This window comes from Nanorana parkeri, unplaced genomic scaffold (genome assembly GCF_000935625.1).
Source record: "Nanorana parkeri isolate BGI_ZX_2015 unplaced genomic scaffold, ASM93562v1 scaffold335, whole genome shotgun sequence".
In the NCBI taxonomy this organism is placed as follows: Eukaryota; Metazoa; Chordata; class Amphibia; order Anura; family Dicroglossidae; genus Nanorana; species Nanorana parkeri.
Window position 1 is genome coordinate 796283 of NW_017306603.1, and position 11907 is coordinate 808189.

General features: G+C 44.7%; 1 protein-coding gene across 1 annotated transcript in view; it reads left to right on the forward strand.

The window, feature by feature from the left end:
* The window catches only part of FRMD6 (FERM domain containing 6), a 72061-nt gene extending 61200 nt beyond the window's left edge, over positions 1–10861 (forward strand). The window contains exons 9-14 of the mRNA XM_018558374.1: positions 66–134; positions 1091–1265; positions 2463–2789; positions 4179–4298; positions 7908–7999; positions 10214–10861. Of these exons, the coding sequence (XP_018413876.1) occupies positions 66–134; positions 1091–1265; positions 2463–2789; positions 4179–4298; positions 7908–7999; positions 10214–10498 (1068 nt within the window). The 3' untranslated portion in view covers positions 10499–10861. The remainder of the gene's footprint in view (positions 1–65; positions 135–1090; positions 1266–2462; positions 2790–4178; positions 4299–7907; positions 8000–10213) is intronic.
* Positions 10862–11907: the final 1046 nt, after the last annotated feature.

An 11907-nucleotide genomic window follows, 5' to 3' on the forward strand; every position in this document is an offset into this window, starting at 1 on the left:
TTTCTCTCTAAAGAAACAAGGTTTTTTAATTTTCCATTGACTGGGCTTTTACTCCCATCTTACAGAGTTCAGGAGATGAAAAGCAGCTCCTGTATGACTTCCCCTGGACCAATGTGGGAAAGCTGGTGTTCGTGGTAAGTGATTAACATAAACGCAGGATGGGGGTCTAGATGGGAGACACAATTTCTGAAGTGTACATTTTATTTACATGTGTGTTCCTGTGAGATGTTCACTGTGTCAAACAAAGATCACATTATGCGGGAGCAAACCTAGTCCAGGCAGCAAGTATGGCAGGATTATCCCTTCTAAGAACTTAATGAAGAGCTAATTGTTCCAGGCTTCAGGAGTGAACGTGGAATTAGCGGCCTCTGGCCACACTATGAACATTAAAGTTGTTTTGGAGGCGTTGGTGGGTTCCTGCCCCGGGAGGCGTTGGTGGGTTCCTGCCCCGGGAGGCGTTGGTGGGTTCCTGCCCCGGGAGGCGTTGGTGGGTTCCTGCCCCGGGAGGCGTTGGTGGGTTCCTGCCCCGGGAGGCGTTGGTGGGTTCCTGCCCCGGGAGGCGTTGGGGGGGTTCCTGCCCCCGGGAGGCGTTGGGGGGGTTCCTGCCCCCGGAAGGCGTTGGTGGGTTCCTGCCCCAGGATTCCCAAAACACAGTGTTAATGTAGCGTTGGACCTTCATTCAGAAGGTAAGCTGCTCCCCATTCGGTGAGAGCACTTCTGGTGGATTGCATTATAAGCACAAAGGGGAAGAAAGACTATATTGTTACACTGTTGTCACTTTGTTCACATTGTGCATTTTGAATTTGGATTGAATTGATGTACAGTGTACAGTGCTATGTACTGTATACTGTACAGTGTGTGCAACATAGATGTTTGTTGATGGTTCATGTTTATTTGGTATACACTTTATGACACAGTAGGTATAGCTCGGCACAGAGATATTTTGTTTATATTTGGAGAACGAGTTTTGTTAATTTTGATGCTTGCAGCTTACTAGTTTTAGGTACCAGCACAGTAAAGCCTTCTTAAGACACAAGATATCCACGTGTTTTATTCCATCACCTCTTTATCTTCAACTTATTTTCCGCAGGGCAAAAAGTTTGAGATCTTACCGGACGGCTTACCCTCAGCCAGAAAATTGGCGTACTATACCGGCTGCTCCATGCGCTCGCGGCATCTCCTTCAGCTGCTGAGTAACAGTCACCAACTCTACATGAAACTACAGCCAGTACTGCGGCAAGTTCGACTGCTGGAGGAAAATGAAGGTGGGTAACGTTTGACTGCTCAAGGGAAGTCTTGTCCGCCAATGGTACAAAGGTTTCGGTGGAAAGGTCTTTTTGCGATTTGGAACCGGGTTTCTCAACCAAAGTTCTGTGAGAGGTCCCTAGGGGTTTCCACACTAGCCACCATTCCACATATCTGCCCAACTGTGGCTTCAACATCCCTGCTGGCTACCTCTGATTAGAACACGAAGTACCATTGGGCAGATTGATATCAGCCTGGTGGTAAGCTCGGACTTGCAGGGCCAGCTTCACCATTCTGGGCCAGCAGCGTGAGACAAGAGGAGCAGCTCATCTCATCCTTGGTAAGTACAACTGAGGCGTGATCTTGTGTCCCATCCCTGATTTTCAATTAAATGCACAATGTGTAATTACAATGTCACAGATTCACACACTAATTAAAAATATGTTGAAGTATTTTAATGAATACTCCCAGATAGCTCTGATGTAATTGCCAATTCCCTTCAGGGCCAGATTTCCCACAAGAACACCGAGGCCTGGCAGGGAGTAGAGGCACGGGACAGCCGCTGAGTGGGTAGTTTTTTCTTTTCTACATTTAGCCAAGCTTTGGGAAGGCAGGGCTAAATGTAGAGCTTGTTAGCTCCTGTGTGATTAGCAATTAAGTGAAAAAAAAACATAAAAAGAAAAATTGATAAAGTAAAAAATTAAATAAAATTTTTTAAAAATGTAAAAAATAATAAATACAAATTTAAATATAGTGATAAAACCATTAAAAAAATTAGAAACATTTTTAAAAAGTTTTTAAAAAAAGTACATTTAAAAAAAAAAAATTTGAAAACAAACCTGCTGCCCCCGCTATCTGGTTGCAATTCTACATTGGGAGGAGGGTGCATTGAGGAACCTGGCCTTGGGGCAGCAGGGAGAGTAAATCCGGCCCTGACTCCCTTCTCCATGGAATGAAATAAATAAAAAAATCCAGCAGGGAAAGTGGGAACCCCTCATGAGATGTGCAGAGCTCAGGGCAAAGATCTCACCAAAAGAGTCCCCAAGAGATCAGAAAACATGGTGGGTGGTTAAAATCATCAACCTCTTGAAATTAATTTTAGTTATGGGTGACGTGACCCTTTAAAGTCATAGCGTCTGCTCAGTTCTGTGTACAGCAGGCAATGAGAAGTGTTCTTGAATCATGAATAATTGCTCTTTAACCCTTGTGTATTGCAGAGAAGAAGCTGTACAGGGAGTCGTACATCAGTGACACTTTGGATCAGGACATGGAGCAGCTGGAGAACCGATCTATGAGCAGCGGTGGGAGTACGAAGCACAACTGCCTCTGCAGGCGCTCCACGACCAGTCACAGCAGCTCTCTCACCTCGGGGATAGAGGCGGACACGAAAGCCAGGGACATCGGAGCGGAGGATAGTTTCTCCAGGTCGTCACTTCACCACAAGCTGAAGACTTGCAGCTCTATGACCAGCCACAGCAGCTCCCGCACCTCTGGGGCTGAGAGCGCAGACAAGGACAGGCTGGACGATGACTCCCAGGATGACGGTAAGTTTAGAGACGGTTATTTGTCACCCCATAGTCAGTTAGTAAAAGCTGGAGAATAAAGTGGTGTATAGTACTATATTAGTTAGTATTACCATGCCTGAAGGAGCTCTAGGTTAGGAGAGTTAGCATGAGAACAGGTACACTTTAATATGAAGTTGTTCCTCCCTTTGTTTCTAGAATATCCTATAACCTTTGGGGAAGGCTTCTGTTAGGTGTAGCAGCATTGTCCATGCAATTGACATGCATTCAACCATAGGTGAAGATAAGCCCTGATGTTGAGTGATGAGGCCTGGCTCCCAATTGGCATTCTCATTCCCCGTACAGACTTTCAGCTGGCTTGAGGTCGGGCTTTATGTTGGTGAATAATGTTCTCCCATTCCTATTTCAGCAAACCAATTCTGTATGGAGAATGATTTGTGCACAGGGGAGGATGAAGGTTCATACAGGGATGGTTTGCTCGATGAAAGTAGAACTTAAAATATTTGACAATTGCATAATTCGTTATGACCTTAACTTTTCTGTGCCAGCTGCCAATTTAGTCTAAAGTGAACCTGTGCCTTGTCCAATGTGTCCATGCAAGCTAACAAACATGCACTTTATTGGCAGCTGCACAGTCTCACCATTTGCTCCCCTACTACTATGTTTGCCTGCCAGGAGTGAAGAGAGGCAAGTAATTGCATCCTTGTCCCTTGTGACAGTGTTTGGTGCCTGAGCAGCCAACCACAAAGCACCAGCCCTGTCCCATAGGTGGTAGGGGAGTGAGTCACATGCTCCCCCCATATCTAGAGCCAGTCTTATCCTCAGTCTAGCACAGTTGACAGGCATCTCTCCTGTAATTAAATTGCTTTCTCTGATTTCACTGCACACTGTGAGCTTCTTGCAATGTGCATTAAATAGAATCAATCTCTTTTCTAGTTGGAAGACATCCAGCATTATCTAGCCATTTCCTCCCCTGGCATTAGTGTCCCTGACCCTCCTCCATTCATTGGATTTCGGTTCTTTCAATTATAAAGTGACAGCATCACATATGAATGTTACCTAGGGCGGTCTTCATGCAAATGCAATAACTCCTCAAGAGTGAACCCACTGCTTGCATCAGGAGTGAGGCTTGGTCGAAGAAGAGATCGATGTTTATTTATCTTCAGCTTTAAAAGTGACAGCAGATTTTATCCATTAATATTGCTGGACAGGAAGTCTATGTATCAGAAAATGTTGCCTCTTAATACACCACCTTTTAACTGTTTTGCTTTTTTTTAATGTTATTTATCTAATTATTAAATAAACTGAATTGAAACAAATATGCAGACGCCTATAAAATGTGAAATGTATGTATTCTGCTCGTTGTTGCCGGTTTTCTTCTGGTTCTCACATGTCGTTTTTAATCAGCAGAGATTGAGATGCTGGTAGATGATCCAAAGGACATTGACTTGGCCTTGAACGTCAGCCCTGAACTCTGCGTATACATAACGGAAGACATGCTGAGGTCACAACACAGCAACGGATATTCCGGTGAGCCAAGACCAAGCTTTGTTTTATCAATACAGAAGGAACATCCCATAGAAGTCTCTGTAATGTGCCTGTCCCCAGATTAGGGGGTTTGTTGCACAGTGTAGACGATTTTGGTCGTATCTTGGAGATATCCTGTGCAGAGACCCCAGAGTTTGGCCTTGTCTTGGCAGAAGGATTTCCTTATCCTAGCTAATTGCTAGTGTTGCTAGAGCAAAGCCCAACACCAGGGCTTCCTGCATATCACATAAACATGCCTGCTCAGCCAGTACGCGGTGCATGGTTATACACTCATTGTTTTAAATAGTAGTTAGATCAAGTGGCGGCCATCTTGGGCTTATGGATGCCTTACCTTAGGGTTGCATAAGATATAGCTTGAGCTTTTACATTGGTCCTCTTTCCTTTAACCACTGCCACAGCATGCCTCTTTTGAATGCTAATCTGCTAAAAAGTACATGTCTACCCAAAATAGATATTTTAGGTACAAATGGAGCCTGTTGGGCTGAGTCAGTCCCGGACTTCAAATTTGGCTTGGATACTTGCAACAGCGAGATCTCCCCGCTATAATTCCCACTTTTTTGTTCTAGTCTACCAGAGGGTTTTCGGTGTTCCCGCCAAATTTTTGGTATTGTAGCTCCTCCTGTTATGTTTCATTATTAAAAATAAAGTCTACAGCAGATATGGTGGAATGGATGAAACTTCTGTGCAGACCCTGGAAAGTAGTGCAGGGATGGTGGTAGCTCCTCATAGTTGTCACAGTGGGTGTAAAGACCCAGGAACTCAGCCCAGGGATGGTGGGAGCTCATTGTAATGGGCACAGTGGATGTGGGAGCTCCTCATAGTTGTCACAGTGGGTGCAAAGACCCGGGAACTCAGCCCAGGGATTTTGGGCGCTCCTCACAATGGGAGCAGATGTGCAGACCCCGGAACTCAGAGCAGAGATGGTGGGAGCGCCTCATAATGGGCACAGCAGATGTGCAGACCTAGGTACTCAGAGCAGAGATGGTGGGAGCTCCTCATAATGGGCACAGCAGATGTGCAGACCCAGGAACTCAGAGCAGAGATGGTGGGAGCTCCTCATAATGGTCACAACAGCTGTGGAGACTTGGGATTTCAGCTCAGTTATGGTGGAAGCTCCTCATAATGGGCACAGTGATTATGCAAACATGGGAACTCTGTACAGGAATCGCACCGCATCGCAAGCGCGTCCTCGAAAGATAGAAGAAACTGTCATGGGGTTTATCTCTCTATCATGTGCCAAAAAGCAAAATGTTGGGGATAGTTGGATGACCTTTAAGTCAACTCGTGTTGTGGCGACACACCAAAATGTCATTTTAACCGGATGAGGCAGTGGCTATCACAAAAAGGTGTTGGTTTCAGTCATGGGTCTGACAAACCTGGACCTCCACCTTCACTATATCAGGCCTAAGAATTGGATTATTGGTTTTTTTCCTCCCCCTGAAGCTGTATTTTGCTGATTTTCACCTCACCAAGCCAGACAGAGACAGGAGCTGTCTGAAAACCTGCACTTTTAATCTACTCAGCAAATAAAATGACTCACTTCTTCATTTTCATGGTTCAGTCACCACAGAGAAAACCTGTCTTTAGTTTTATATTGAGAGGGAAAAGAAAAAAAAGTATTCTCAGTGGAACATGAATATTTTATGCAGGCAAAATGTTCCAAGTTTGGAAAGCAATCAGAAATAGCTGAGTAAGGACAAAACGAGGACAAACAATTATATCATTGGAAATAGAAGCTTTGTAAATTCTTCCCTGAAAACTTACAAAGGCAACGTTATTCTTTATGGAACGATTCATCCATTGGTGGTGTTGACATCACAGGAAGTGATGCCATAGCTACTAGTAAGTTGGTGAGGGCACAGCTTGGAGTGACTACTGAGAGATGGCCAACAATAGAGGCATAATAGGCAGCTGCACTTGCAAATGCAAGAATTTAAAGGAAAATAGAGGAGAGTATTAGTATATATACTTTTAAGTATAAACATTTCTAAAGTGCTTTACAGTGTTGTAGTACACTGCCTGGCCAAAAAAGTCACCACCTGGATTTAGGGCAGTGTTATAATCTGGGGTTGCTTCAGTTGGTCAGGTCAAGGTTCAGCAACGTTATGTCCCAAAAAAGGTCAGCTGCCTACCTGAGTATACTGAATGATCCGGTTTTTCCAGCAATGGATTTTTTTCTTCCCTGATGTCACACTTGCATATTCCAAAATGACAATGCCAGGATTCATCGGGCTCAAATGGTGAAAGAGTGGTTCAGGGGGCATGAGACATTTTCACACATGGATTGGCCACCACAGAGTCCAGACCTTAACGCAATAGACAATCTTTGGGATGTTCTGGAGAAGAGTTTACCCAGTGGTCCAACTCTCCCATCATCACTACAAGATCTTGGTGAAAAATGAATGCAACTCTGGATGGAAATAAATGTGACATTGCATAAGCTTATGGAAACGATGCCATGGCGAATGTGTGCCGTAATCAAAGCTAAAGGCGGTCCTATGAAATATTGTGTGTGTGACTTTTTTGGCCAGGCAGGGGCATATATGTTCAGAACAAACTGAAGGTTTTTTTTAGATTCCTAAATAAGGAATATTTAGTGATTATTCCATAGTTATACGTACAGTCTGTGGGGTGGAGCTCCGGGCTCCCTTTTACATGTTTAGTGCAGAAGTACTGAGGGGGGAATTTATCAAAACTGGAGCTGACAAAATCTGGAGCAGTTGCCCATGGCAACCAATGGGCATCTATCTTTATTTTGTTCAGTTAAGAGAACTATGGGGTAAGTGTTTTTCCCCATAGTTCTCTTTAGGGTCACGGGAAGACATATACTAGCGTCCTCCCGTGACCCAAAGCTCATTATATATGAGGCTATTGCCTGCGCTATACTGTGAGCGCTGCAGCCGGGATGGATCCCAACAATACTGTCAAGATCCACCCAGCTGCGTGAGTGACAGCTGGCTCTGCCTATCTAATCACCACTCACTGCAGGGAGACAATGGAGAAGTGAGCGGATCAGTGCATGTTTCTGCTCACTTTCCGATCAACAGACCCGACCTGTGACAGCTTCTTTGTCGAAGGTCGGCTCTAACTATGAGAATGAGCGGAAATCACTCACCTCATAGTTCTCCTTTTAAGATTTGAAAATGAGAGATAGAATCTGGAGCAGGCTTTGCATGGCAACCAATAAGCGTCTGTCTGCTCGATAAATTCCCCCCTATGTATTTCTCTTTTTCTCCCGGTAGCTGAATGAAGAAGTAGGGGATTGAAGGGGAAGGTGAGTATGTACTGTTGTGGGACCATCATTATAGTCAACCTATGACTTTTCTCAGCATGGCCAAAGTACACGTTCTATTGAAGCCCCTCATCACTAGAATAATAATTGTGCAGATTTGAACTCATCACCAGCAGAGCGGGAATTATAACATTAAGTTGCCTCAATATGTTTGGTCATTTTTGCAATCAAAAGCTACTTAAACATGGTTGAGATTGCCAGAAAGTTCCCTTGTGCTGTACGATCAGCATATGTCATTGTAATATAACAGACCAGTAGACCATAGTCTGTTATTTACCTGCATGTTTGTTTTATTTTAGGTTTAATTGTTAAAGAAGTGAATTCATCAACTTCCAGCTCTTCAGAAACCGTAGTTAAGCTACGTGGTCAGAGCACCGACTCGTTACCGCAGGTAAACCATGAGGGCTAAGCAAACTGTAACCTTGAAGCTGAACTCCAGGAAGATACAAAATACACAAATCCATTATTATATCATTAAAGGTGTTTTTTTAAGGCAAGCAGTTGAAGTTCCTGAATTTGAATTGGTATCAACTTCTTGTAATCCTTTGTACAGCAAAGCTTAGACTGGGAGAGGCAGAAGCAGCACGAGAACAAGTCAGTTGTGCTGCAGTGCTGATGTGCTAACAAGGTATGTTCTGATAAGAGGAGAGAGCAGAGTGATAGAGAGATGAACTCATCAGTCCGCTGCTTCTCCTTTTACTGTCCAGTACCGGAGTTCAGCATTAACCTGAGTTCTCTTAGAGCAGGATATCCTAAAGTGTGCAAATCACCTTTTCCAAAAGGAGAAAAGGCTTCTGGGTAAATACCAGTTTTTAATGGTTGGCCTATAAATGAATGCCTCACAAACTGGATGATAAAAGTAAACGCATGACCTTTGAGGAACTGGCCTAGCTACCGGTGAACATTACTGCTCCAACCTACTGGGACTCAAGCAAAGTCAATGGGTAGGTGTTCTGGCTGAGCAAAGGCCATGTAAATGCCATACACATCCAGTGTGTGCTTCAGTCGCTGACTTTCCATGTAAAATGAAATTGCCCAGAAGTCCTTTCTCCTGTTAAAGTGAGCCATTTGCACACATTTACTGGGGAGCATTGTCTTGCATTGTAGTGAAGTCAGTCCTAAAGAGTAGGACTTTTGGAAGCAGACATCTGCCCTGAAGGTGGTACTAAGGCTCAGAATTATGTGCAGGACCACCTTCTGCAATAATATACTCAAACTGTACTTAGCAGCTAGTGGCAAGTGCTAGCAGGATCATGTGGGTTTAAGGTGAACCTGTTCTTTACTATGAGAGTTGGTATTGCCAAGGAGCTAGCACTTTGGTTATCTCTCCTGTCCTAAAACACTTCTCCTGGTTCCCCTGTCTGATTTCAATTTCACTCTTTTATGACCCCCAGCTTTATTACGAAGACCATAATCTCCACTCAACCATCAACCTTTTGTTCTATGAAAGTGCTCTGCTGGCTAGCAAGGATCACCTATTGGAAAGGACACTAGTGGGAGAGCAGGAGTAAGCACTACAAGGAGGAAGAGCTTATGCTCCATGTGTTAAGTCTTGCCGATTCATCTGCCTCTTGCTTGTTAGGCACTCACAATAGACAGGAGGGTGGTGGGAGGGAAGGACTTGGTGTTACAGATGCATAAGGCTTGTAGCCTCTAGTGGAGGGTTCCCTAACTGGGTGGTAGTAATTTCCAGGCAGAGCACAGAGGATGCTTTTCTGGAAAAAGAGAGGTAACCCCTTTTAAGTTTTTCGATAGTCCAAGTGGAAGAAAGGAACTTTTTAAAGTGCAGAACGGAATGCTGTCTTCATGGGCTTCAGCGATCATTTTCTCTGAGAGAGGAGCATTGGTAGTCTTGGAATTACATTTTGGGAAAGTGTTTTCGTCTGAGCTTTATCCAACAATGTGATGGGGTTATAGATGGCTGATTTGATCATAATACTGCATAGTGGAGTTTTTCTGTTAATACATAGATATTAGGGAAGCATCGATACTAGTATCGGTATTGATACCGAGTATTCGGGCGAGCACTCGTACTCCCCCCCTCACCACCCCACCCCCAAATGCTCCGATACCTTCCCAGATACTTCCGGTCAGAGGAAGATTTCCTATAACTGGCAGTGCAGTAGGGGAACATGGAGCCAGCTTCCTATGCGATCAGGAAGCTGAGTGGCGAGTAATGACCCGTCTCCAGCTTTCCAGCCAATCAGCATAGAGCCTGCTTCCCAGTCAGTCAGGAAGCTGGGAGGCGAGTCAATACTTGCCGCCCGGCTTCCTGATTGGCCGGGAAGCCAGCTCGATGCTGATTGGCTTGGAAGCCGGATTCCCAGCCAAGCACAATCAAGCCGGCCAGACAACATGGAGCCAGCTTCTCTGGCAATCGATTGTCCGGGAAGCTGGCTCCATGCCAGCGGAAGCACCGGTATTGGTACTCGGTATCGACGAGTACTGAAAGCAAAATATCGGCACTCTGTATTGAAAAAACAGTATCGGTGCATCATATGTTCATTAAAAGCAGTTGTTAATCTATGAAAACCCCAGATGATCCAAGAAAATGCAAATGTAGTCATTGAGTTTGAGAACTAATGATGTCTTTAAAATTTTACAGACGGCGTGCCGAAAACCAAAGACTTCCACTGATCGCCACAGCTTGAGTCTGGATGATATCCGTTTGTACCAGAAAGACTTCTTGCAGATCGCCAGCCTGTACCAAGAAACTGCCCAGAGCTATACTTTTGGATGCGGTCACAGCGCGGGTAACACAGGACTTTACTGCAAGGGCTGTCTTGCCCAACAGTGCGTCAACATCCATGAGCCCCTCGTGGCCAAGAAAGTCAGCAAGTACTTTTCTTTGGACCTTACTCATGATGATGTTCCGGAGTTTGTGGTATAAAGCTCAAGGATGACATACATGGATGAATTTTACCGGCTTGCATGACTGGTAATGCCAAAATAAGCAGACAGAAACTGCTTGTAGCAGACGGATTCCTACAGATTGCCAATCTGTATCAGGGGATGGCCCCCGGTCTATACATTTGGATGCAGGACCTTATTGCAATAGTTGGCATGACCAACCAACTGCACATCAACATCCAACAAGCCAATCGTGGTCAAGAAAGGAAGGGAGTACTAATGGTTGGACCTTGCCCATGGCGATACCCCAAAGTTTGACGTGTAAACGTCTTTATGATGGATATGGATACATTTAACAGACCTGGATGCCTTTGTGTGCAGAAATGTAGGAATTCTACAGATTGCTGGCCTGTGTCCCAGAGCCAAACACTTAGAGGTGGTCATGATGCAAGTGATATGGACTTTATCATGGCAGTTCCCTTGGCCTACAGTACATCAGCATCTATGACCCCCTTTGGGCCAGGAAAGCCAGAATAGCCTTTGACCCTTGTATATGGCTATACCCCAGAGTTTGTGGTGTAACCTTAAACTATCACTATGTATGGACATACTTCACAGGCCTGGATGCCTGTGTAAGCCAAAGTAACTAGAATGAATTTGCCTTTTTCATTAGCCCCTCATGGCAAGGAAAAACACTAACTTTCAGACCGTACCCACTCCAGTGTCAGTTACCGGCTTAATGCTGGACTCCGGGCAAACCGCTAAATTATATTGTTTTACCTGCCAAAGGATTTTTATTTATTTCCATCCAGTACAGAGATTTACACAGTTCTGCCACACAACACGGCACTGTCTGGCAGGCAAGAGACCTGATTTTTCTTTGCTGCAATTAAGTAACACTTACAGGTCTTGTCCCTCCCCCAGCCTGTGACTGGACAGCGAAAGGCGAAGGAGCAGACTGATAAGCTCATCTCCCTGTCACTTTGTCTCATCACATGCCTTGTTAGCACATGTAAAGTGCACCACAACTGATTGGCTCCTTGTGCTGGTTCTCCCACCTCCCTGTCTCCTCTCTGTTGTATAGAGAACGTCAAGGGGCTGATACCAGTTCAAACTAAAGCATCAAAAAGATAAATTAATGAATACAGAGCTGTATTTATTTTTGTCTTTTATATCTTCCTGGAGTCCAGCTTTAAGCTCAAGTCTGCAACATATGGAAGCATTTCACAGGCCTGGATGCCTGTGTAGACAACAATAAGAGAAAACCTTCCTCCAGGTTAGCAGCCTGTACGAGGAGGCCACCAAAAGCTGCAGCCACCGTCACTTTAATGCAATGGCTGTCTTTCCCAGCCAACTCTTAGTATCATCATGACCAAACAAGTCGGCTTTGATCCACAGGCCTGGATGCCTACGCATGCCAATGCCATGTCTTCTTACAAATGGATTCCA